This window comes from Syzygium oleosum, unplaced genomic scaffold (genome assembly GCF_021117445.2).
Source record: "Syzygium oleosum isolate NSW1041296 unplaced genomic scaffold, Sole_v2.1 Sole_v2.26, whole genome shotgun sequence".
In the NCBI taxonomy this organism is placed as follows: domain Eukaryota; kingdom Viridiplantae; phylum Streptophyta; class Magnoliopsida; order Myrtales; family Myrtaceae; genus Syzygium; species Syzygium oleosum.
The window spans coordinates 2,264,032-2,291,955 of record NW_026607510.1 but is presented as its reverse complement, the minus strand read 5'-3'; the positions used below and the strand labels follow the sequence as shown (position 1 = coordinate 2,291,955).

General features: G+C 42.5%; 2 protein-coding genes across 2 annotated transcripts; both read left to right on the top strand.

Annotated features, from left to right (window-relative positions):
• The first annotated feature begins 16,696 nt into the window (after positions 1-16,696).
• On the top strand, positions 16,697-17,077 carry LOC130134977 (farnesylcysteine lyase-like). Its single transcript, XM_056303109.1, has one exon. It carries the CDS (start codon positions 16,697-16,699, stop codon positions 17,075-17,077), a length of 381 nt encoding a protein of 126 aa, XP_056159084.1.
• A 6-nt stretch (positions 17,078-17,083) lies between these two features.
• LOC115682484 (farnesylcysteine lyase-like) lies at positions 17,084-21,066 on the top strand. Its single transcript, XM_056303108.1, has 5 exons — positions 17,084-17,218; positions 17,401-17,574; positions 19,541-19,900; positions 20,029-20,204; positions 20,680-21,066. The coding sequence occupies exons 1-5, from the start codon at positions 17,201-17,203 to the stop codon at positions 20,942-20,944; spliced, it is 993 nt and encodes a 330-aa protein (XP_056159083.1). The 5' UTR covers positions 17,084-17,200; the 3' UTR covers positions 20,945-21,066.
• Positions 21,067-27,924: the final 6,858 nt, after the last annotated feature.

Sequence of the window (27,924 nt, the reverse complement as noted above, 5' to 3'; positions counted from 1 at the left end):
TCCCAACACCCCGAAGGGCACTCACTCTCCACAAACGCTAATTGAGATCAAGCAAAGCTTGAGTTTCGCCAAAGGAACAGGCTTCGTCATCATATCCGTCGAATTTTCCATTGTCGCGATCTTTTTAACAACAACATTACCCCTCGCTAAGACATCTCGAATGAAGTGGTACCTAATGTCAATAAGCTTCGTTCGCTCATGATAAACGAGATTATATGCTAGATGTATCGCACTTTAGTTGTCACAATGTATATCAACACTTTTCTGTTTCAACCCAAAGTCCGAGAGCAAACTCCGTAGCCATATCGCCTCTTTCGCTCTAAAGGTTAGTGCCAAGTACTCTGTCTCAGTCGAAGATAAGGCAACATGGTCCTGTAAGGACACCTTCCAACTAACTGCACCACCTGCAAGTGTAAACACATAACTTGCTAAAGACCTACATTCATCCAAGTCACCAGCGTGATCTGAATCCACATAACCAGTGGTCTCACTGCCATCGTTGTCCCTCCGGTACACTATACCAACATCTGTTTTCCCCTTCAAATATATGAGAATCAATTTCATAGCTTCCCAATGAGTCTTACTAGGCCGTTTCATATAACGGCTAACTACGCTTACAGCCTGTGAAATGTCAGGCTTAGTGAATACCATATCATATATAATACTATTCACTGCACTACAATAAGAAACATGAGACATATGCTCCTTCTCATCCTCAGTCTGCGGTGATGACTTATCTGAAAGTTTAAAGTGCTTCGCTAATGATGTACTCAATGATTTCACCGACTGCATATTAAACCATGCCATAATCTTCTCAATATATTTCTTTTGAGATAGACGTAAAACTCCTGCATTCCTATCACGCAAAATCTCCATACCCAATATTTTTTTTGCAGCACCTAAATCTTTCATCTCAAACTCAGCGCTCAACTGTCTCTTCAGCACATCAATATCATACATATTCTTAGCTGCTATCAACATATCATTGACATATAGCAACAGATATATCAAAGACCTATCATCCAATCTCTTAAAGTAAATACAGTTATTCATCTGACTTTTCAAATAGTCTTAACTAGCCATGAAAGCATTAAAACTCTTATACCACTGCCTAGAAGACTGTTTCAGCCCATATAAAGATTTCTTTAACAAGCAAACATGATCTTCCTTACCTGGAATAACAAATCCCTCATGCTGCCTCATGTAAATCCGCTCCTTCAGCTCACCTTGAAGAAATGTTGTTTTCATATTTAGCTGCTCCAACTTGAGATTATGTGCAGCAACTAAGGTAAGTAATACACGAATAGAGGGAGAAGAACACTAGAAGTGTCAAAAGTTGTGTGTGGCGCTCACTTTAGTACTAGCAGTTTTCGCCGGCTCACTTAGGTGCTAAATCGGAGAAAAAATAATCACTTAAGTGCCTCCGGCAAGAAATTCCGGCAAAAAAAATACGTGGCTTTTAAAATTAAAAATTTAATATGACTTGGCATTTGTTTTTTAAAAAATCAGTCCACATGGACTTTCTTGGCTTCTGTCCAATGAAGAAGAAGAGAAAATATTGGCCTTTGTTTTTTCTTCATCTCTATCCTCCTTTACCTCTCTCTAAGCTCATCTCTGCAACAATGGCGTTGGCCCCACTCCCTCACCTACATGCCTCCGGTATCTCTTGCTCAAAATACCCATTTAGTTATCCCCTCTCTCTGAGTTCGGCCTCTATCCCTCCTCCATCATTGCCACCAGCGAAGCGAGCAATGCCGACACTCATCCATGGACGAGAGTCTCCACAGACATATTTTTCGTGCAAAAAAGGAAGCAAAAGCTCTCGATTTTATCGAATTCTCGGATCGTCATCCACTCGTAATCGCGAGAATATTATCGATTTACTATGAATTGTCTTGCTCTACTCTTTGTTCTGCGATCCAAGTAAATTCGAGTACTTAAAGAACTCGGATCCTGCTCGACAAACCATTGCTGGCTCTGATTCTCAGCTTCTTTGTCACTGAGAATTCCCTATCGATCTGACCTTCGTTCGCCCCCACCAACAATCGATTCCAGAAGAGTCCGAAGTGCCATCTGTTTTACTCTGCTTTGCGGCCGGGAGTTACGAAGTGATGAAATCGCTCCCGAAATCTATTATTGGTACTATAGGCCTGCTGGATTTGAGTGAGCTGATGGGGTCGATTTCAGATGTTTCTTGATGATTGTTTGGGTCTAGATCTGAGTTCAAATTCTAAAATGGCCAATACCTTCTCCTCGGTCCATACGCTCACCACATGTTTGATAATATGCCCAAGTCAACTTGTGTACATACGACGCTGATTTTCATTTGTTCTAAAGTGCAGTTAGGCAGGATTCACATAATTACGAACTTCTTGTTGCTTGTCAAGCACTATTTTCATCATTAAATCAAGTCTGTGCATAAAATTTTTCTCCTCGAGTCCAAGAAGACTCACCTTCTTCTTTGCTTCGTTGAAATGAATTTTAGTCGCTGCTGAAACTCCTGCCCTCCATTTGCAAGATCGAGCTGTTAATTTTGGGGGCAAATCAAAATAAGGTGTGATTTTAGTTCAATGGCCAATTACTGTTTCACATTGGGTTCCCTTTCAATTTGGCTATTTAGGGTTCTTATTTGAGGGAAAACTATTATACGACGTCGTTTATGACTTTAGATGCTGACTGGACTCTTCGGCGAGCCACGTCAGTTTAAAAAATTAATAAAAAAAGCCACGTTAGATTTCCGGCCAAATAGATAGGAGTTGGCAATGAAAAGATCGTTTTTCAAAAAATTTGGCACTTAAGTGATCCAAAAGAAACTTTTGACACTAAAGTGAACGCCGTACATAACTTTTGGCACTTCTGGTGTCTTTCTTCCCACGAATAGAAGCATGTTTTACCACAAGAGAGAACACCTTATTGTAGTCAATGCCTTTCCGCTGTGTATACCTTTTCGCCACAAGTCTCGCCTTATATCTCGCTGCCTCGACATCAGGAATGCCCTCTTTTTGTTTATAAACTTATTTGCTTCCAACAATCTTCTGGCTCTTGGGAACTTTGACCAACTCCCATATCTTATTTCGATGAAGTGATTCTATCTCTTCGCTCATACCCTCTAGCCACTACGATGACTCACTACTAGCCATCGCCTCATAATATGATGAAGGCTCATCAATCTCCATCTCGTCACCTACAGTCAATACATAAGCAATATCAGTATAATCATAATATACCGGTGGTTTAATTTGCCTTCTCTGTCTACCTGCGGGTATAGTGTGTTGCGGCTGTGCTGATTGTTCACTATCACCGACTTCAGGAACTGTGACCTCATCTACAGTCTTAACCTGTGTTACCTCCGAGATCTCCAAAATCTCCACCTAAAGCTCCACCTCACTACTGCCATCATGATCTGTCTGCTCTGCTGGTAGTGTCTCAGAACTCCTTTGTTAAAGTATTGCAGTCTCATCGAAGATCACATCTCTGCTGATTAGAAATTCGGGTGATTTGGGATCGGTGCACCATAACCGGTAGCCTTTCACCGCATGTGCAAACCCAGAAATATACACTTCTTCGCCTTCGACTCAAGCTTACCATTACTCGGATGAGCATACGCAGGACATCTAATATACTCGTAATCCGGAGTAATCAATAGGTTTTCCTGACCATACTTCCTCAGGAGTCTTCCACTCGATAATAGATGATGGAGATTGATTCACCGGGTAACATACTATGTTCGCTGCTTCGGCTCAAAATTCCTTACCTAGTCCCGCATGCGAAAGCATGCATCGAGCTCCCTCAAGTACCATTCTGCTACGCCATTTTGCTGTGGTGTCCTAGGTACTGTGTGGTGTCTCACATTCCCCTCTATCTCACAGAACTTGGTAAAATCTTTACCACATAACTCCATGCCATTATCGGTCCTCAGGTACTTGATTTGTTTATCCGATTATTTCTCAATCAATGCCTTAAATTTCTTGAACAGATCAAACACATCAGATTTGTGCTTCAGAAAGTATACCCATACCTTCCACGAATAGTCGTCGATAAATATTAGCATATATCGGGCACCTCCTTTCGAAGGAATTGGAGACGGGCTTCAGACGTATGAATGAATGTATTCAATTGGTCGCTTGGTTGAATGAATAGCTGTAGTAAACTTAGTCTGGCACTGCTTTCCAAAGATGCAGTGCTCACATAAGTCTAGCTTCTCTGTCTTTTGACCTTTCAATAACCCCATCTCACTTAATATCGTCATACCGGCCTCACTCATGTGCTCTAACCGCATATGCCATAACTGAGTCAAGTCAGAGTCTGACTCACCTGATGAAACTGCAGCAACTCCTGTCACAATCTCTCCCAGTAAATGATAGAGAGTATTTACTTTCTTCCCTTTCATTACTGTCATGGCACCTTGATAGATGTTCAGTACTTCACCTTCAGCGGCATGCTTACACCTGATGTCATTGAGTGTCTCCAGAGAAATAAGGTTCTTCTTGAGCTCCGGTATATGCCTCACGTATGTCAATGTGCACACCACCCTATCATGCATTCGAATTCGAACTGTCCCTATTCTCACAATCTTGCAGGCTACATTTTTCCCCATCATAACTCTACCAATATCTGTAGTCTAGTAAGTAGTAAACCAGTTCCTATAAGGCGTCATATGATAAGAACACCTCGAATTTAGCACCCATTCATCTCCTGACGAACTAGTAGTCACACACAAAATAGCCTATGCATCACTGGTGCTCTTCTCGGCAACGTTTGCGACACTACTTGTGGCATTTTGCTTGTCACCTTGATTTCTCCACTTCGGACAATCTCTCATGATATGGCCCTTCTAGTGACCCTCAAAGCATTTCATGCGTCCCTTGGGCTTTTTATGGCGTGACTTCTACCTGCTTTTACTTCTGCTAATACTAGACCCCCGATGTTGTTCTCTACCCCAAATCACAAGTCCTCACGCTACATCCTGCGCTAGACGGTCATCTTGCAACTTTCTCTGCCATTCTTTAGAAAACAAGGCGGACATTACCTCTTATGAGGTAATCGTGGTATGCTCCTATAGTAGTGAATTAGTAAATTGCTCCCATGACTATTGTAAAGAAGCTAATAACATCATGCCTTGCTCTTCATCATCTAGAATCTTCCCGACATTCTTTAAATCCATTATGAGTTTACTGAACTCATCTAAGTGGATCCTGATAGACATACCTTTAGTATATCTAAAATGAAATATCATATTCAATTTGTACAAGCAATTATTCAAACCCTTCGTTATATAGAGTATCTGAAGTTTTGCCCACAACGCCGCGACATCCTTCTCCTCGATCACCTCTATTAACACCTCATCCGATAAATTCAACAGGATTATACTCCTCGCTTTCCTCATTAACACGTTCTTTTCAGCATCTTTCATCGTTTCAGGTAACTTATCATTGCCTTTCAATACTTCGGTCATACCTTGAGTTACTAATAACGCCTCCATCTTAACGCTCCATAACCCAAAGTTGTTCTTCCCGTTAAACTTCTCAATTTCAACTTTCGTCCCAAACATAATTGCAACAACAGAATCTCCAAATAATAATTAGACAAGCAAAAAGCCCCAAATCACAATCTAGAAAACCTACCCTCAAGCTCTGATACAAATTGTTGTAATATTAACTAATGCAGAAGCTAACTCAGATCTTGCAAATTAATTCTAATGCGAAATTACCAGAGAAATAACGAGGAACATAAAAGACATCCAAGATTTACGTGGTTCGATCCGACGTATCAGCACCTACATCCACGGGGAGAACCAACAGCAAATAATTCACTAATAATCGAAGAATCAAAGTTACAATCACTCACTCACACGCTCGAGTGTTTTCTGCAACTAAATTCAACTTAAACCCTTAGTGTTTACAAACAAACAACTTGAATAGATATAAAAGACTCACGGCATAAATTCACGTGTCCGAAAGCACATCCACAAGAGCTCCTCCTCGTGGCTTCGTTCTTCATGCGCCGGCCACTCAAGGAGAGCTACCGTGCTCTCATTTTGAAACCCACATTCTGCTCCAAGGGAAGAGCTACTGTGTGGCCACTATTTCCTTAACCCCACTTGCGGCTGGACTTGATGAGCAGAGGGAAGAAGACCCATGACTTTTCCCTTCTCTGTCTTGTGCGGCTACATTTTCGAGGGAGAGGATAACCTAGACTTCTCTACTCCTTTATTTGTGTGGCTGCACCTCAAGAGTGAAGGCCCTAGGGCTCCCACAAAACAAACCTATATTTTCCTTTTGTTTTTCTTTTCTCTAAACCAAGAATACTAACCCCACACATAAAATATATTACAGAATAGTTGGCCCTTCTATGTGTTGTAGTGAGATGAGAGTTGTGCCTTCTCACGTTAAACAGAGAAGACTACCCCTTTGCCTAAAGAAAATAAGTGAGCAACAAATATAATAAACTAAGTGTGCCCATCTCTTTTGTCTTTTAGTGCATAAATTCGAATTCCGTAAACGGCTCAAACTCAAGACATAATTCAACAGCCCTCTTCTACTTCACTCAAGTGCGTCTGCCTTCTTATTTGTTGAATCGTGCAGCATTTACTCATGTTAGTGTTGGGACTTAGTTGAAACGGGTGTTGCAAGAGCACGGAGGTATAGTGAGGTCGAATCACGCACTCGAGATTTTAGAGCAGTTGGAATTGGTAATGGCATTAAGTGATTTTTGAATCTCGATATTTGTCTGGGTTCTTGATTTGCTCCTGCAAAATTCAGAACTGGGTGGTTCATTGAAAGGGACTTGCTTTAGATTCTGAAAGGCTGATTTAGTGTATAACAGTGAAGAGGAGGAAATATTTAGGCTCCGTTCGTTTGGCGGAAAATATTCTTCTTTTGGAAAATATTTTTCCGGAAGTCATTTTTCTGGAAAATGTTTTCCCGGAACATAATTTTCCGTGTTCGGCGATCAATATGAAAAAGTTTCGGAAAATATTTTTCGTCGGAGACCGGCGGCAGGCGGCGGCGGCGTCCGGCGGCCCGCGACCGACGGCCAACGTCCGGCGTCCGGCGGCGGCGCGGCGCGGCGGCGTCCGGCGATCGGCGGCGGCGGCCCGACCTTAGTGAAGAAGAAGAAGAAGCTCGGAAAATGATTTCCGCTTTTGAAGAAGCGGAAGTCATTTTCCGTAGACTCAAACTTATTTTGTGAGGGGAAGGAAAATATTTTCCCACGGAAAACGTTTTTCGCCCCCTGAACACCGGAAAACCCGGAAAATATTTTCCGGGAGAATATTTTCCGCCAAACGAACGGAGCCTTAATGGCTGCATAGTATCAAGTCATAAGCTGACGTGGCAAGCACTTATGTACTGTTCACCAATCGCGAACTAGTACGTGTCACTAACGTGGAAATAAATAATAAATAATAAAATCTTAAACTTTTTTTCTCTCTCTTCTTCATCCTCTGTCTTCAATTGTTGAAGTTTCTAGGTTACCTTCTTCTGCTTTTACTTTCGAGACGCCATCTCCCATGCCATTAAAATCTGAAACTCTTTTTTCTTTATTTTTTCTCTCTTCTTCCTCCTCTATCCACAGCTACCTCCTCCAGCTGCAGTTGCCGGCACCACATTCAAGTTGGCCACTACTGTGCCTCCATAGCCGAGCCACCCTCCATCGTTGCAGCTCCATGCCTGAGCCCTCCACTTCGTCGTCGCTTGCGGCCATCCCCTCCGTATATGAACAAACCCCACAATAACCTGCGGAGGTTACATCAAAGAGAAACCTTGAAGAAAGTATTCAGATCTGGCAAGTCTGATCCCGAGCGATGACGAAACGGTGGCATGTCCATTGCACCAAATCTGGCGATAAACGAGCCTAGCCACGAGTGACGATGAAGGGGTGGCTTGGTTTGTGAGCCACAGTGACGATGGAGGGGTTTCAAGATTGCTGAGCTAATGGGAAAAAGATGGAGAAGAGCCTTCGATTCCTCTCAGCCGCCATGGAAAAAACGAAATATAGTAAGTTTTTGGCTTTGCCTTCATGGAATACTTGGCTGCTTGAAACTGAATCTCTTATCAAGAACTGTTATGGCAAGGGCAAATTCTTATGAATGAGCAAAACTTCAAAATGCAAGTGACAAGAAGAAAGATGAAGATAAGCCAATGGGAGTTGGCGTCTTGAAAGTAATGCAAAAGAAGGAAACCCATAAGCGACCAAAAACAAAGGAAACCCAGAAACTTCAACAATTCCAGATAGAGGACGAAGAAGAGAGAGAAAAAAAGAAAAAAATTAAGATTTTATTATGTTTTATTTATTTCCACGTCAATGACACATGTCAGTTCATGATTGGTGAACAATACATAAGTGCTTGCCACTTCAACCTATGATGTGGTACTATGCAACCACCGAATATTTCCTCATGAAAGAGGAACTCAATCCAATCATCATAACTTAGATATCCTTGATACTTCTCTATTATCCTTGACCATTTATGAAATGTCGACTATCCCGAAGTAGTCACTGTTTAATTAGGTCATTGGACTCATGGACCATTTGCGATTTCTCTTATCACGCACTCGCGCTTTTTTGCCGTTACATTTATTTGTAGTATATATTAAATTTATAATTCTTGTAATTGATTTTTTATAGAACAACTTCAAGCATGGATAATAGCATTTCTTGTACACAAGAGTCTAAATCTACCAATGAAGATTTGAATAAACCACTATGAAGGTATATCACTAAGGTAGCTACTCACTAGGTAGCACCGACACGTTTAGGAGGTCATTGTGTCAGTATCGGACACCTACATGTGTTCGACATGCTTCGACACGCGGTCAATAGATGTTGGAAATCCGACACGTGCTCAACGCGTTGGACAAGCCGATGACACTCGATTCTGAAACACACGGGGTCATTTTATAAATTTGCAAAAAATTAGGGGTCAAAATGTAAACTTATAAAAAAATAAAAAAAAAGAAAGAAAATGGTGAAAGAAAAACTCTAGTCTCCTGTGTGCCTTCAGTCATGCTCTCTACTCCCTCCCCTTCTCGATTTGCTATTTCTCTTCTTTGCTCGAACATACAATCCCTCCATGTTTCAGCAAAGTTCGTTGAGGAGGAGGCCTTGAAGAGAAGCATCAATTGTGTCTATTTCCTCACCATTTCTCATCTTATTCCTTCGCATCCTCCAACCTCCAAACCCCTAAATCACCACTCTCAGACCCTGAACCCACCACCACCCCTTCTCCGTTTCGCGGACCAAGAACCCCTATAGCAGAGGGCTCTTCCTCCTCTCCCTCCCAGTGTGCACCCTCCTCCTCCTCGTCGCCGCCGCCACCACCAACGGCGCGGTGAACACCCTCCATTGCCGTGCTTTGGAGGGGTTCGACCCCATGAGTCCCAAAGAACGAGGCACAAGTGCTGCCAAGTCTCGGAGGATCGCAGAGGCTATGGGGCTATTGGAGAAAGAGCGAGAATTGGCAAGGCCCTCTTCTACTTCACTCAAGTGCATTGGCCTTCTTATTTGTTGAATCCTGCAGCATTTGCTCTTGTTAGTGTTTGGACTTAGCTGAAACGGGTGTTGCGAGAGCATTGAGGTATGGTGAAGTCAAATCACGCACTCGAGTTTTTAGAGCAGTTGGAGTTGGTAATGGCGCTACGTGATTTTTGAATCGTGATATTCACCTGAGTTCTTGATTTGCTCCTACAAAATTGTGAACTGGGTAATTGAAAGGGACCTGCTTTAGATTCTAAGAAGTTGATTGAGAGTATAATAGTGAAAAAGGAACTCAATCCAATCATCATCAGCTAGATATCCTTGATACTTCTCAGTTATCCTCAACCTTTTGTGAAATGTTGACTGTCTCGAAGCCGTTTCTGTTTAATTAGGTCGTTGGACTCATGGACCATTTGTGATTTCTCTTATCACGTGCTCGAGCTTTTTTGCCATCACATATAATTGTAGTATTAAATTTATAGTTCTTGTAATTGTATTTTTTGTAGAATGACTTCAAGCATGGATAGTAGCACTTCTTGTACACAAGTGCTTCATCTACTAATGAAGATTTGGATAAACCACTATGGAGGTTATCACTAAGGTAGTTACTCATAGTGATGTAGGGGGAAATTTGCCTTGGAAATGCAATTTTTGCAAAAAAGATTTTATGAGTTCATACACAAGAGTTATGGCCCATTTATTGATGATAAGTGGAAAAGGAATTGGAAAATGTGGAAAGGTAGAAAAAATGATCTTTTGCAGATGGAAAGATTATATGAAGAAGTCAATACTAGATTAGTGAGTTTTGCGCCTAAAAATGCACCTTTGCCCCCTTCTAGTTTTTCAATTAGTGATGGTGGGATGGATTCATACTCCAAAAAAAAGGAAGATTGAAAGTGGGAGTGGAGGATCACTTGAGAAGACACTCAACATGACTCAATGGGAACGTTTAAATTTTGAGATTGCTATGATGTTTTATTAGGCGGGTTTGTTGTTTAACCTATCAAGGAAACCCTTACTTTCAATCTGTTTTTACTTATGACGCTAATCATAATATTGTGGGGTATGTACCACCGAAATATAATTTATTGATGACCACTTTATTGCAAAAAGAGAAGGAAAATATTGATAGGTTGTGTGCACCTATTTGAGACATGTGGAGGGAGAAGGGTGTAAGCATTGTGAGTGATGGATGTAGTAACTCATAAAGGAGACCACTTATTAATCTTATGGCGATGTCGGATGGAGAACTTATGTTTATAAAATCAGTTGATTGTGCAACAGAAACAAAGGATATGTATTTCATTTTTAACTTATGGAATGAAGTAATCAATGAAATTGGGCATGGGAATGTGGTCCAAGTGATTACAGATAATGCTTCAAATTGTAAGCGCGTGGGACAACTCATCGAGCAAGAATTTCTATCCATTGTTTGGAATCTTTGTGTGGTGCACACCCTTAATCTAGCTTTAAAGAATATTTTTGTCGCATAGAATATGGAGATCAATCAAGAAGTTTATGAGAAATGTAGTTGGATTTTAGAGATTGTTTGGGAAGTTATGCAAATCAAACATTTCATCATGAATATGTTAGCAATATACAATGAGTTTGTTAACTTGAAGTTGCTTTGCGTAGCGGATACACGTTTTGCTTCGATGATTGTGATGCTTAGGAGGTTTAAATTAATAAAAAGTGGTCTTCAAAGCATGGTTATTTGTGACAAATGGAATATCTATCGAGATGATAATCGAAGGAGGGCTAAGTTTGTCAAGGACAAGGTGTTGGATGATTTTTTGTGGGATTCAATTGATTATATACTTTCATTCATGGCTCCTATTTATGATATGCTTAGAATTTGTGATGCCAACAAGCCTTGTCTTCACTTAATTTATGATATGTGGGATCCAATGATTGAAAAAGTGAAGATAGCAATATATGAGCATGAAATAAAAAGGCTAGATGAGGAGTCTACATTTTATGAGGTCATTTATACAATTCCTGTGGATCATTAGACTAGGAACAACACTCCACTTCATTACTTGGCAAATGCCTTGAATCCTAGGTAAGTTCTAAAATTGTATGAGATTATTACTTTATTAGTTATTCTTTCTTTGAGATGATAATATAATACTTCTCTTACTTATTATGGTTTTCTATTTTTATTTTATTTTATTAAATAAGGTACTATAGTGATCAATGATTCAATGAAGATTCTTTTCGTGTTTCTCCATACAAGGATAAAGAGATCAACCAAGAAAGACTAAAATGCCTAAGGAAATACTTTCCTAACTTGGATGAGCAAAACAAGGTGAATTTGAAGTATCTAGATTTTGCGAACAAAAATGGGAATTTTAGATAATTTGATTCCATTCAATATCGGTATTGTATGGATCCTAAGACTTGGTGGGTTAATTATGGTGCATGTGCACATATGCTTCAAAGTATAGTCTTAAAGCTTCTTGTACAACCTTCTTCTTCATCGTGTGCCAAGAGAAATTGGAGTACTTACTCATTTGTGCACTCGATGAGGAGAAATAAGATACTCCAAAACGTGCAGAAGATTTGGTTTTCACTTACAGCAACTTTCGTCTTCTATTAAGAAAAAACCCACAATATGTAGAAGGATAGACCAAGATGTGGGATATTTGCGAAGATGTATTTGACACATTTGAAGATATTTTCAGAAGAAGTGGATAATGTAGATGAATGATTTCTTGTTATATTTGATGGTGAAACGTGGATTATTTTTTATTTTTTAACTTATTGTTAAATGTTAAATTTAATGGTGGAATGTAGATTGTTTATGTTTTTTCTCTCCAAGTTTTTTGGATTATGGGAATGGAATGTTGTTGAATTTGTCAAATGAAAACAATGAATGATATTAACAAATGGTGGATTAATGTTTTTAGTGTAAATTAATTCTAGGCTCTTTTTTTATTATTTATTTATTTGTAGATTTGAATCAAATTAATTTGATTTCATAAAAATGATAGTTTATCATGTACATATAAAAATATATATTTAATATACAACGTGTCCCAGCGTGTCATATTCTTTTTTTTATTATTTTTAGAAATGACATGTCGTTGTCGGTGCTACTTAGGAAGCAATAGTGGTGAGAAGCACATCTGGTTACAGAATCTGATAAATAAGAAAACTTGGCGAGGCTCGCCGTTTCCAACTTGATATATAGTACGTCCCATTTAAACATCCCCTAGTCAAGTGAATGGAAAGAAAATAAGTTGGACCATGATTGCCAATTTAAGCGGAATCTCGTTGCCAACTGATGAAGAGGGAGATCCATCTGAAGACGAGGCCGATCCGAGCTGGCTTGGCCTGAGACCTACAGAGGATGCTGGTGGCGTCGGAGCTGTGGCTCTGCATGGCACACCATTGAGGCAATTGCCACTTACTCTGTACCATTAAATTAGTTTAAGTTAGTCAAGGAAAAGGATGGTTATAGTACCAGGTATACTGTATTATTGATGCGGTATCGCGCACAAAGTGAGCTCGTTTAACATGTGATCTTAAAATTTTCCAATACAAAGAACCACTTAGATTGGTCTGCGAGGCTATGTGATGCCACATGATATTACCGTCCCTTTAAGAGCTACTTACATATGCTTCAAATTCGATTGTCCAGGTAAAGTTCCATTGGACCTGTTGTCTGCTAAAAGTCCCTACATGGGAATGAAGTAGAGAGGGTACAAATTCGATTTGGATAATGCAAATGCATAGGAGAAAAGGAGTGCTTCGGTGGAGACATGATTGACTCACAGAAGTTGAAGATCAGCAACATGCCGAGAAAATCGGGAATAGGGCAGTCCAAGCTGTTGTTATGCGCATCGCTGCACTTTGAAATCGAGAAAAATCAAAACTCCATGCTTAATTTAGTCGCGAAAGCTAATTAGTTCCATGTCACGGGGTCATGAACTTACATTGTCTGAAGTGTATCCACGATATTAAGGACTCGAAGTGCACCGTAGAGACCAGTGTGTGAGCGATTCCTCAACTTCAGATTACACTAGTCATCATTCTCAAAAACTCAAAACACAAAGGCTTGCACTCACAATGATGTTACTCGAGGACTAACATCGGTGCCGCAACTGACCAAATCCCAGGCATGTGCCGATGCTAGACACGGGTCCTCGGTCCACTGTCATAGTACGATGAATTTGCTTTGTAACACAGATAATCCCTCCACTGCACAAGTAGAGAAAGCTAGTCAATTATAGCCTTGGGTTTGAGCTGGTTTACATGTCACATTCTCGGTACAATCAAGTGTTTGTCACGAGTAATTGCACAAAGCGGGAAAATTTATGTCAATCATGGGTTTGAAAGCTACCGTACCGTCTTTGGTGTAGGTTCCAGTAGTAAGTGGATCGCTGATGGGGTAAATCTCAAACGCATTGATCAAAAGGAAAAGCATCGAATTTGCGACCGGCTTAAGAGTGAAGTTTGGTGATCGAGGATGCCCCTACAAATTTTGAGTTTTTATGTCACAAGAAAATTTTATGATAAATGTGTCATAATGGATCTAGTTTGAGGTTTTTGATATTACAAAAAAAAAGTCCGTAAATTTGTTATAATTGGCATAATTTGGGTTTTTGTGACATTCTTTTTGGGTCTTAATAATGATAATTTTTAAAGAGGGATTGATAATGACGAATGGTTAACCAATGGATATGCACTACGTGGAACCTTATACCTAAAGGGTGAAGGTTTACATTGGGGTGTGCATCGATCCCGGTCCAATCCGAGAATCGGACCGGACTGTAATGAACCGATCGATTTTAGGTGGTTTTCAAGGGGATCAGTCCGGTTTCTGATTCCAAAATTTGGAACTGGAAATAACCAGTCCGATTCTCGATTCTACATAAGGAACTGGACCGATGGACCAGCCAAGTTTTCTTAATTTTTTTAATTTTTTTATTTTGAAGCAAATCCTAATTAGTAAATTATCCTTTTCTTTTAATGTTGGGAAATTCCCACTTGTAAGGAATAGAAGAAACCAAAAAAGAAAAAGAAAAAGAAATCATCGATTCCAAGATCGAGTAGGCCGATTCCCAATTCTGCAAATTGGAAATAGACCCTGCCTAGTCCGGTTCCAGGGTTGGAATCGACTCATGTTGGATATGACCAACCATAGTTTTATACTCGACGGTGTAATGAAGAAGCATGCCACTTGAGAAAGTGTTTCAAGTTAGTAACACCTGATGGACAATCTCCCAATAAAGCATTTACTTATTAGCTCACAAGGGCGGTTTGACAACATGTCAAGACCATCGTATTATCATGAGGCACAGCCACTCGTCATGACATTTTGCTATTTGTTATAGTATTGATCACCACCTGTCAACTAAAGCCCGACAACCTAAATTACTCTCTCCTATAAATACATACTCCACTGAAGTTAGAAATCCTATCATGACGGTCATGGATTGACTGATTCTATATTGAGACCAAACCCAAGACTTCAATTATATCCCCGAGTCCCAACTCAAATTTGAGTTATGTTAGTAATTCTATTCCCAAGCTCTACTCATATTACTGTAGGGGTTCTTAATCCGCTTGAAACCTGCTGGATTTCAACATTTTGTTACCTTATATTTTGTTTAAGAAATGCGTTTTTTAATGCGAATAAATGATCAATCATCATAAAAAATTAAGCGTGGGCTCCACCACATCCGATGTACACGTAAGTTGAGCTCACATGCATCGGGAGCAGCTAAGAATTGGATTGAGAGACAGGCCCAACTACCGAAGCCCCTAGGCCCATACACGTCCAACACACGGTCTAAGCCCAATTTCATTTCGAATCCGACTGAAAACCAATCCCAAGCTCGAGCCCAAAGCCCAAGCCTATATTCTCTACTAAGCCCAGCTGATAAATTATAATTCACCACAAAGTTGTCAAATCAGCCCAAGCCCAGAATTTGGTAAATATTCTGAAGCCTCCGTTACATATTCAATAGCGCCTATCTGAAAGACATCTATTGCCAAGTGTATTTAACATCTATAGTTTCAGCACATAATAGATTATACTATCATGCTACAATACAAATCTTGGTAAAATGTATCATGTCTTGAGACGTGGAAATTGGTCTCGATCCTTAAGTAGTAATTGATCCTCTTGATTGACGTGGTTTGGAGTTGGACCCGAATCACTTTCAATATGTACAAGCCGACAGCATATTGTCTTTGGTCTCTCCTAATTGATTCTCGAATCCTGTAGGTATTCCATGATTGCAGCCAATCGATCCTCTGGCTCGATGTAGTTAACGACAATTCATTGTCAATCGTGCCAATTAGTCGTTAAGTTATTGGTAATTGTTCTCGATAGCCGTCAATTGATCCTTTTAAATCGTGATGTCTCTTGAATCTTGCTGTAGATGAACACTATTTTGATTCATTGAGATATGGATGCAACCTTGACTTCGTGGATGATCCAAACACAAAAGAAATGCATGAGTGGTGAGCTCTTGTGTTTGTCTATATATATACATATATGTGAGAAAATAACACTAATGATTTCTAAAATTTGGCTTGATATATAATGTCTTTCATGAACTTTTAATTTGTTCAATATTTCCTTAAAATTTTAATTTGTTTAATTTAGTCCATGGATTATACGAAAATGTTCAATTTTTTTCCTAAACTTGAATTAATAGAAAAACAACATTTAACATTTTCATAAAGTCCGGAAACTTAATTCAACATGCATCAAAAGTTCAGAGATCATATTGGATAAATTAAAAATTTGAGGACCATGTTATATATTTAGGTAAAGTTCAAATATCATATCGAATAAATAAAAAATTCATGGACCACCTAATTGGGTTAAAGTTAAGTTACCGTTTGCTTTATGGTGGCCATATATTATAGTTTTTGGTCGTAAGAACAGAAGACCGCAACCTGCAAAACAGTGCAAAGCCACGGCACGGCGTCCATGGTTTTCGACGGAGCAGATTATCTTCGACGACCAAAACCATGCGGCAACCTGCAAAGCATTGCAAAGCCACGGCGTCCATGGTTTCCGAAGTATACTTTCCTCGACCCACCATGTCTCAGCAACCCATAAACCTCTTCCTTCGTCGGTCTCCTCCATCACCCCAAAAACTCCGAAGTTCTTCTTCCAAGAATTCTGAAGAACGAAAGCTCAAACCAATCTTGAAGAAGAAGAGATAACAAGAGAAGTGAAACTCGACAAGCAGCCACAATGGTCGCCCGCATCGTCACGCTCTTCATCCTACTATGCTTGCTCCCGGTCATCACGTCGTCGTCGTCGTCCCCTGTCTCGGTCTGCATCGTCGGAAGCGGAATCGGGGGCTCCTCGGTGGCCCACTTCCTCCGGGAGTACTCCTCCCCGTCCGCCTCCGCCTCCATCTCCGTCCGCGTCTTCGAGCGGCGCGGCGTCGTTGGGGGTCGCATGGCGAGGGTCGCCGTCGGCGGCGAGAGCTTCGAGGCCGGCGGGGCGATTCTCCACCCCAAGAACTACCACGCCCTGAATTACACCAGGTTGATCGGCTTGAAGATCAGATGGCCGAATGCCACGTCGGCTGGCGACGGTCGCGACGACGATGGCGATTTTGGGATCTGAGATGGGAAGAGCTTCGTCTTCAAGACGTGGAGGGTCAACTCCAAGCTTCCGTTCGTTGACAAGATTGTGTCGTTCGCCAACAAGGCGCTCTTGTTCTGGCGTTATGGGTTTTCTCTCATTCGCATGGACAACTTCGTTCAGGTCTCTCTCTCTCTATCTCTCAATCGATTTTGTCTATCCATTCTGAACAGAGTATTTGAATGGAGAAGTGGAGTGAAATTGAATGATGGGTTGGTTTTTCTTGAGTGTCTGGTTCAGTCAATTTGCATAATGATGTTGTTTTCTTCATGACACATGAAAATAGCTACATCTCCATGTTGCAGAGGACTGTGAATAACTTCTTGAAGTACTATGAAAACACCGACTCGAGACCCGTTTTTGAGACGGTGGATGAGATGCTCAAATGGGCAGGGCTCTACAATCTTACCGGGCATACTTTAGAGGAAGAGTTAATTAGTATTGGGTTGTCGCCCTTGCTGATAAGGGAACTCATCACTGTAAGAATTCTCATAAATTTCACGATTGATTTATATTGATACGACAGTGCTTTTGCCTCTATAGTATGTATCTGCTCAAGATCTGGCTAGTGACTTACTTCAAATTTTCATCCTATGGATGCCTTTACTTGAATGGATTGCAAGTTCTAATGGGGTTAATTGTCATATATCTATTCCCTGAACCAATACGTTGTACGAAGATGATGCTGTGGATCCATCTTTACTCAGAAAAAGAGAATAAAAAAGGATTGAATAACTTACAACCAAAAGTATGTGCCCATTCATGTACATATGAAACAAATATTGGTGTAGTGGCTGCCTCATGGACGGCCAGGCCCCTAGCGGGTGAATAAAAGTGTTTCTAGATTGTATAATGGGCTTGTAGACAGATTACCAACCTTTATAATGAAATCTTTTCTTATTAAAAGAAAAAAAGTTGACCTAGTTTACAGTAGCAAATATGCATGGAATGGTGTCATGAATGCGAATGATAACCTATGGTATTTCAAACTGTTAATGGAAGGCATGGAGATTTGCTGGTAAACGATGACAATAAGTTTGAGAGAGCTCCTAGTCTTCTCTTTGTTTTTTCCCCTCCTTCTGGATCTCCCCCAGCCTGGGGAGGTGGGGGAAGTCGGGGTGCTTTCTGGATGTGTTAAGAGATATATTAAGTTGTCATCATCCTAAGTCTTGGGAAATACTCCTAGGTCATGGCTTGAAGAAAGTCCAACTGTGAGTGGCAAAGGCTTCGTGAAGTGACTGCAGCCTAAGTTTGTACTGACAACTTTGGTAACAGGTGCATCTGGGATCAAGGAAGTGTGAATTGGAATAGGATGTCTTTCAAGGATAGAACATAGGTTACTCTACTTCTTGTCGAAGAGGTTGAGTGACTGCTAGGTAGACTGACTTTGATTGCTGTGACGTCATGCAATGAGATTCGATGTGGCTGTTTACTTGACGCAGCCCTTTACTTTAGCGTTGGGCTGCTAGATGCATGCTTTGGAGCATCCCTGCAGGTCTAGGTACACGGATTTGTAGTCACGATTCTTTTGCTGCTAAATTACGTTATGTGAACTGGATATTTCATATGTTGTGCTCTGTTTGAATGGCTAATATATGTGCACGCTTATGGCATTGATCAGTCTATTTAGCATTCACGCACATACTAGATTATATCAAACTCTCCAACCCTCGAGTCTCATGCTTATGAGAGTTTTAGTGCCTGATTTTATAACTTTGAAGCTATTCTCAATTATCACATTTTCCTGTATAAACGAAAAATGATTTCCTGCCCTTTTGATGGCCTGTTTATTTTGCTTTTTGTTGAAAATGATATTTCCAATTGCAAATTTTCTGCTATTTATGTGTGAAATTCGGCATTAATAGTTCCAGCATGGAATAATATGTTGCTGTTTCTATTTGTTGGATTTCGAAGCTATGAAAAAATTGGCATAATGTGATATAATTTTCGGTTTCTGTATGAGGTTTTTATTAGCAGTATTGCTAATGGCTTGTGCTTCTCTTGCTATAGTCTTCATCGGTTGCCAAGATAACCACAGCATTGTGTCATATGAGATAGTCTCTGATCAATCAGAAAAGTTGAAGTAGAGTTGGGTCAGTTGAACTTGAAAAGAAAGAAAACATAAAAATTTCAGATTGGGATAGCCAACAATACGTTGTTTGATGAACTTACATGATCTGTTCAAGCTTAAAGTGAATATATGTGCTGGATGATTCAACCAATTGCCATAGTAATCTCCATATATTAGAATCTGGTGATCTTATAGATCAAATGAACTTGGGGAGGAGATGGAGATACAATATATAGTTAGCTCTTCATGAAGAAAAGATCTTATGTACGATTAGAACTCGAAATGCCAAATTTAGTATCCTGGTGGACCATCTATTTCATTCTTCATAGTTCTTATTATAATTATTCTGACCATCTAGCATTGTTATGTTGTAGATTATCACAAGGATTAATTATGGTCAAAGTGTAAGCATCAGCGGACTTGCTGGCGCTGTTTCCTTGGCAGGATCAGGGGGTGACCTATGGTCCGTCGAAGGAGGAAACTGGCAGATGGCTGCTGGTTTAATCAATCGTTCAAATGTCGCTCTGCACCTTCGTGAGGAGATAGAGTCTATTTCTAATTTTGGAAACTATTATGAGCTCAACTCCTCCAAAGGTAACAGTTATAAGTGCGAGGTTGCAGTGGTCGCCATCCCATTGGATGAGGTGGGCATACGCTTTGACCCTCCAGTTTCAATTCCTCCAAGGAAGCTACAGCACACGCATGCGACTTTCGTGAGGGGTCTTCTAAATCCTGTGAGCATTTTATTTGTTTCTGTCTCAATCATCTATTTATATCTTTTTTCATCACATTGTATTGTCTTAGTTACTAATTTCGCGTTCCCTTTTTGTCTTTTAAATGGGAATGCCATTGTGTGCAAAAGGCATACTTTGGGCTCAGCTCCGTGGAAGAAATTCCGGAACTGGTTAGTACAATCGAGGATCCTGGCGTACCTTTTTTGAGCATTTCAGTTCTCAAGCGACACAATGAAAAGGAGGTGACTTACAAGGTTTTCTCCCGCGAAGCCATGGTAGAAACGTTGCTGGATCAGATATTCAGGTAACATGTTTTAGTTCTTTGCCCTAGTTATTAAGGTACATTGTGACCTACATGCACATGTTATTTTGTGGTCTAGCTAGATTCGTTCTTTGTTGCACTTGGTGGATGTGTTTGCTTTGTTTGCTGAGAGGTAGTCGGATCTATTATCTATGCAAAGATCCTTTAATAGGCGATAAATTCTTGAGGTCATTTCCATGGATGATCTCATGTTTAAGAGGCCACGAGTAACCTCACAGCTACAAAAATCTCCTGTGCATTGCTCAGATGGAGTTAGGCCCTTCAGTCAGAAATGACTTATCGAAAGGCCTAGGAAGTGTTCGAAAAGAGTGTCGAAGCACTGCCTTGTTTTGGAAGTAATACACCGTCTCGCAAGACTACGCTGTAGATAGTGAGAAAGAAAACACGGCATCTTTATGAACTCAATGACAAAGTAGACCGACGAGCAAATGCTAATCGTCGATATTGCTGTTTGCAGTGTCCGGAAGGAGACGATCCCCATCAATTGGGGCGCTTACCCCCGTTACAAGGCTCCTAAAGTGTTTGCCCCGTTCATTTTGGATGGACAGCATTTATACTACGTCAATGCTTTTGAGAACGCCGCGAGCACGATGGAGACGAGCGCGGTTGCAGCCGAGAACGTCGCGCGCCTCATCCTGTCAAGACTTTTCGGCCACGTGCCCTTAAAGCTTTCGGACTCGGAGAGCTCTACGGTTGACTTGGGTTTGCATTTGGAACTTTGATGAGGGTTCACATACACTTTGATGATCTGTGTAATATTCTAGGATGTGTAACTCATACTCAAGTGCCCTGGCGCAAGGAGGACTGGAAAGTGAAATATATCCTGTGATGGATAGCTTGGAAATACGGTTTTCAGTTTTTGACACCCTAAAAACTGTTTAATGGATCGCATTATCTGTGAAGAAAGAGAAGCTTCTCATTGTTTTGGAGAAAACTTTATGATGAAGGAAAATATTTTTCATAAAAATCATTTTCAAGAAATATGTTTTTGCCTTTTCAGGACAGGAAACTCATTTTTCATATTTTAAATATGGATATTTTTTTAACTGTAAAATGATTTTTCGTTGATTAATTATTTTTAGCAAATCAAAATTTGAAAAATTAGTGAGAATGTCCCAGCCACGAATTCCTCCTATTATAATGCTCTCTGCTTCAAGTTGAAGGTCAACTCGAATTCGATCATTGAACTTGAATGGGAATGTCCCAGCCACGAATTCCTCCTATTATATATTTAATACAGAAAATTGTCTCTGCTCATAATTTTTTTGTCATTGGGAAGGTGTTGACTACGCTTTCTTTGGAGGAATTCTATTAGATCCACTGCAGGTATAAAATATAATTCACACACTTATCATTGGATAGATGACATGCGAAAGAATTCGATTATAAAGTTAGACTCAAAACATACATATCCTTCATATAAGTAATTCTTTATACTGGTAGTAGATCTAACGATGATCCTTCTTTTAAAGGATTTGATAATGACGGATTTGGCTAACCAACGGACATACACGATGCGTCACCTCATACCGATAGGGAGAAGGTTTATACTCGATGGTGTAATGAAAATGGGCAAAAGTACACTACAAGTGCCATAACTTGTGTACGGCGATCACTTTGGTGCCATAACTTTTTTTCGGATCACTTTGGTGCCAAGTCGGAGGAAAATCGATCACTTTAGTGACTCCGGCCAAAATTCCTGCCAAAAAGCTGACATGGCATTTATATTAAAAAAAAATGGTCTGACTTGTACACGGTGTAAATTACGTGGCTTTTTTTCGAATTTTTTAATTTTTAGAAAAAAAAAACAAAAAAGGTGTTGCAGCAGCGGCGAGGGAGCCCTCGCCGCTGCTGCCGCCAAGCCACCACCGCCGGGAAGGGCCGGCGGTGGTGGGCGCAGTGGTCGGCGAGGGTCGCCGGCCCTTGGCCGGGGCCCGGCGACCCTCGCCTCGCCCGGCGAGGGCCGGATCCGGCGAGGAGACCTCGCCGTTGCACGGGTCGCAACGGCGAGGCCCCGCCTCGCTCTTCGCCGGGCGAGGCCGCGCCTCGCCGTCGCGACCCGGGCGACGGCGAGGTCGACCTCGCCTTCACCGGGCGAGGCGAGACCTCGCCGTCGCGACCCAGCGACGGCGAGGTCCCGCCGCCCGAGCGCGAGGCCGGACCTCGTCGTCGCACGGGTCGCGACGGCGAGGCGCGGCCTCGCCTTCCCGGGCGAGCGAGACCTCGCCGTCATGACCCGGGCGACGGCGAGGTCTCGCCTCGCCGGATCGGGCCCTCACCGGGCGAGGCGAGGGTCGCCGGGGGTCGGCGAGGGTTGTTGGGCCCCGGCCAGGGGCCGGCGACCCTCGCCGACCACTGCGCCCACCACCACCGGCCCTTCCCAGCGGTGGTGGCTTAGCGGCAGCAGCGGCAAGGGCTCCCTTGCCGCTGCTGCAGGGCTTTTTTTTATTTATTTAAATTAATTAATTAATCAATTAAATATAATATAAATATTTTAAAAAAATACACGTCAGCGGGCTAAACGGCGTCGTTTCTTGTTTTTAATGCTAACTGAACCTCTCCGGCGAGCCGTGTCAGCGCCACATCGGATTTCCGGCGAGCCACGTTAGCATTGGCACTAAAGTGATCGATTTTCAAAAAAGTTGACACCAAAGTGATCCGAAAAAAAGTTATGGCACCAAAGTGATCGCCGTACACAAGTTATGGCACTTGTGGTGTACTTTTGCCAATGAAAATGTATATCGCTTGAGCAAACGTTTCAAGTTTCCAACCCCCAACGAGTGATCTCCCAACAAAACCTCAACTTGAAAGTTCATTCTTTTGAAATGATAACACTTGTTGATTAGTAAGGGTGGTTTAAAAAAACATGAGGACTATTGCCATTTGTCATGGTATGAGCTCCACCTAATCGACGGTCCATACAGCCCAATTTTATTTAGAATATGAGTCAAACCAATCGCTCAAGCCCAAAGCCCAATTCCATATTCCCTACTAAACCCAGCTGTTAATGTGCTGGAAGCCTGTAGCTTCTATATCAAAGACACCTATATTTGCCAAATGCATGTAACATCTATAGTTTCAGGTCAGGATAGATTATACTATCATAGCACACAATACAGCTACCACTACAAAAGGTCCTCAAATGTCATGGCAAAGAAAAATACAAAGCATGCCCCCCTACATATTAAAAAGGGTCTACTCGAACATCTTCCTTGTTAATTTGCCTCCTAAAAAATTATCGAAAGCGAGTGAGTCTACGTCGATTTTTCATCACTTAAGGATATATGAGGAAGAAAAAAGGAAAAAGAAAATCCAAGATGCCCTTTATAGTGTTCGGGATTGTTCAAAATGCACCCAGAGTTTTAATTTGCTATGTAAATTTTGGTAAATGACTAGTGTCTCGACAAATCCTCTCATCGATTGGAGTTGGACCGAGTCGTTTTCAATAAGTCTATGCTGACAACGGATTGTCCTTAGTCTCTCCTAATTGGTTCTCAAAATCCTAGGCATTCCACGATGTTAGCCGATCAATCCTGGTTTGACGCTGTCAATGACAATTTACTGCCAATCAGCTGTCGAGTTATCGGCAATTGTTCTCAATAGCCATCGATCGATCCTTTGAAATTGTCTTTTTAACGCAACTAGTTGTCGGCTAAAGCATCAAACAAGCCCCCAAAAAAAGACATCTTCAAAAGCGAATAACTCATGAGTGATGCTGGTCCTAATCTTACCATAGAAGAACACACACTACTCCAATTCATTGAGATATCAATGCAACCCTGATTTCATGGATGATCCAAACACGAAAGGAAATGCACAAGTGATGAGCTAGGGTCTGCATAGCAACGTTTTTGTTCCTAGAAACAATTTCTGATCAGAAATAGTTTTTTCTATTTCTATTTATTGGAACAGTTTCTGAGCAAAAAATAGCGTTTAGTAACTGCACAAAATTTTTATTCCTGGAATAGAAAAAGAATAGAAACGTGTTTAGGGCGCGAATGATCCATTTCTATTCCATGGACGAGTTTCTCCCTTCTGGGCTACCGGCGGAGGATGGCGGGTGGCAGTGGGGGGCGGAGGACAATGGTCGGCGGCGGCAAAGGATGGCGGCAGGCGGCGGGAGGGAGTGGAGCACGGCGGTTAGCGGCGGAGCACGATGGCGTCGGGCGGCGGTGACGGCAGCAGGGGGCAACGGCGGGAGGTGGCTGGTGGCGGAGGGTGGCCAGCGTCGGTCGATGGAGCACGGTGGCCGGTGGCGAAGGATGGCGGCCGATGGTGGGTGACCGCCGGCATTGGGTGGCCAGGGGCGGGAGGTGGCTGGCAGTCGAGGGCAGCCAGCGCTAGGTGGTGGTCAGCATCGGGCGGTGGAGCACGATGGCCGGCGGCAGAGGATGGCGGCCGGTGGTGGGTGATCGCCGGCGTCAGGTGGTTGGCGGGGGGAGGCGGCCAGCGCCGAGTGGCGGCCGGTGTAACACCCCGAATTTCGACTCAATTCCGGAATCAATAAAACGAGTATTATTTATCATTTCATTTTAGTAAGTCTCGCCCATAACTGATCACTCTCGGGATACTGACCAAATGGGTATGGCTAATTAGGAAACACGGTACGTGGACAGGGACCCGATCGTCAACCTGGCACAGATTTCGAGAAACGATGAAGAAATATTTTGGGCCTATGTGGGCCGATCGTAGGAAGGTGACGGATGTGGTTTGGCTAAGGCCAACGATGTACAATCGGATCGCAAGTGATTCTGCATGACCGAAAGTGCATGTGGCCAACCAGTCTCGAACTTAACCCGAACGATCGTGACCTCTGGAACCAGTGATAAATTTCTCTCGTTCTCCTGAGAATCGAGGCCATGATGACTCGGATAACTTAAATCGATACGCGTAACTCCTAAACAGCCGCTCGTTAATGAGAGACACTGAAATTTGAAATTGAGCAAGTTTTGATCGCGAAATTGGACCCGGACTTCGGTATCGATTTTCGAGGGCTTAAGAGACTATTTTTGAGAATCCGACGTCATATTATGTTAGCCACACACATTTTAGGTTGGTACAGTCGAAAAATGGAATTTCGACCCGGGGCCAGAAAAATGACCATTTTGCCCCGGGACCCGGTGCTGGGTATTCCGAATTTTGGACTGGAGATTGGGAATTAATTAAATTATAATTTCAGCTCAATTATTGGACCCATTTACTATTTTACCCCTCAATTATTGGATAGGGTTGAATTAGGGCCATTAGATTAGGGATATTTTGGGTATTAGCTTAGAATTTTGACAAGTATCCCCCTTAGGCCCCAATATTTGACCATGTTGACCCCTCTCTCTCTCCTCATTTTTCCCTCCACCTTCTCTCTCCTCTCCCGGCCACCTCCCTCTCCCTCACGATCTCTCTCCCTCTCTCGGCCAAGCATCGCCGGAGTAAGCCGCCGCCGTCCGCCGGTGCCGCTGCTCCGCCTGGCCTTGTTCCGTCACCCCCACCTCACCAGCACCACCATCCCGTCCGTTCCCTCTCCTTCTCTCTCTCTCCTCCGTTCTCTTTTTCCTCTCGGCCGCCGTACGTCGTCGCCCGCCGGGGAGCCGCGCCGTGCGCCGCTGTACCGTCCGCCTGGTTCCGCCGCCACCCAACCTCACCGAACCACTTTTTCCTCCACCATCTCGCCATCACCGTCTTCGCCACCTTCGGCCGCCGTCCGTACCGTCGCCTCCCGCCACCGTGAGCCGCGCCGCCGCCGCCGATTCGCCATTCATCGGAAATTGGCCGCCCGTTCTCGTCGTCCTAGTTTAGAATTAGGTGAGTATAACTTTCTAAACCCGGTCTAGGACGGTGTACATTTTTAGACGGACACTGTTTAGATTATACTGGTACGATTTGAGGGGAATTTGATACTGGTGGTTCGAGGATGAGATTGTGAATAATTTGGTGAATTATCGTGGTGATCTAGTGGTGATTTGGAGGCCAATGTTGGAATTAATAGTGGCGGTCCACTTGGTGATTTATCGGGCTAAAATGGACAAATTGAGGTTTATGTGACTGAACAGCCGGGTATGCCCGGGTTGACTGAATTCTTGATTGTTGTGCTCAACTATAGTAAATCGGGTATTGCCATGTCGTGTGTTTATGTGACCAAATTGTGTGGAGTGTGATGGGTCAATTGACGGTTTGAATTACTTCTCCAACTGTTGAATTGTGCTTTGGGCCGCACGATATTAAATTGGCCAGTTGAGTACGTTATAGCGACATGAATTGATGGAATACCTGAGTGAGATATGTGATGCTCATATTGTATTGTATTGCATTGCATGGCCACGCATTGTATGCCGAGAATGAGGCATGAATTGAGGTTTTGCGAGAATGCGTGCCTGACATGAGCATGTGATCACCTAATCGCCCTAATGCGTGTTACGCGGGGTTCAGATAATAACTGGCTGTGTATATGTGTGATCACATTTCGCCCTGATGCATGTTACGCGGGGTGTGCCATCCTCATGCACTTTGTAGTAGGACGATACCCGGTACGTCCGGATGACGACCAACCTCATGCACTTTGTAGCAGGCTCTGGTTCGTAAGGAGATCGGTGTTGCGCCTCATGCACTTTGTAGCAGGCTAGAGACACTGGGCTGAGAGAATGCGTTTTTACGCAGGCCGCGAAGTGTTGTGATGAGAACAGTGTTGCGCCTCATGCACTTTGTAGCAGGCTATAGACACTGGACCCGATGCGTTTCCCGGGTCGTAATGAATTAATAAATTGAGCATTGAGCCAGTGTGCAGTGTGAACCAGAATGAATCATGGCATGTTGAGGTCATTTGCATGCATAAGAATGCATGGGCTAGTGTGCGAACGTGTGAGACTTGGTGATTGGCATGCGAAGCAAACACTGTTGAGCATGACCATGCGTATGGCGTACGTGTGACTATGCGTGCCACGTTTGTGCCGTGGTTGTTATATATCTAACTGTTTAACCTGCAGGGTCTGCATGATTATCGATCTGGGCCCAAGGGCCTAGGTTAGTGTTTGTGGATTGTGTTGGTTTGTCTGTCAGAAGATGTATGTTAGCCTAGCCTAGGTTTAGGGGGTTTTACTCATTGAGACGTGTTCTCATTGTTGTATAACCCAAACTTTCAGACCCTCATTCCTGACCATGCCGGAGCTACCAGTACTTTTTGGGATCCCGACGCGGATCCAGCAGTCGACCAGCGTTTTTCCCTTTGGTAATGGAGAAGCGTATATTAGGTATCGATCCGTGGTTTTTGTTAATGTGGGCGAGTATTTCTATCAGACTCAAGAATACGTTGCTTGGTGCCTTCGAGACACTGACGGGAACATAGGCAGACCTCTCAAGACCTTCGATGCCCCACTTGATGAGAATGGTTTGATGGCGCCTGTTGTTGCTGACGGTGAGGTGATCGACCCCCAGGATGATCATGATTTGGATGTCTAGGATGAGGTGATGGATGAGGAGTCGCAGGTGACAGTGGAAGACCCTGATAAGTTCACAGACGAAGAGGAGGAGATATTAGAGGCCATGGACCTAGATTCGGATGAGGACGGGGAAGTTGCAGATTTAGGTTTGGATGAGGAGATAGGCGAGATAGGACTATACCTAGACCCGGAGTTGGAGCCGGATTCAGAGGACGAGTGGGCTGCAGCACAGGATATGGAGTCAGAGGAGTCTGAGCCTCCCGAGAGTTCTT

What these genes read in the sequence shown, in the direction of transcription:
- LOC130134977 (XM_056303109.1), top strand. Translation starts at nt 16,697, where the DNA reads ATGGTCGCCCGCATCGTCACGCTCTTCATCCTACTATGCTTGCTCCCG.
- LOC115682484 (XM_056303108.1), top strand. An exon ending in TGAGGGGTCTTCTAAATCCT is followed by an intron (nt 19,901 to 20,028) that starts GTGAGCATTTTA and finishes TGTGTGCAAAAG; the next exon opens with GCATACTTTGGGCTCAGCTC. An exon ending in TTGCTGGATCAGATATTCAG is followed by an intron (nt 20,205 to 20,679) that starts GTAACATGTTTT and finishes TGCTGTTTGCAG; the next exon opens with TGTCCGGAAGGAGACGATCC.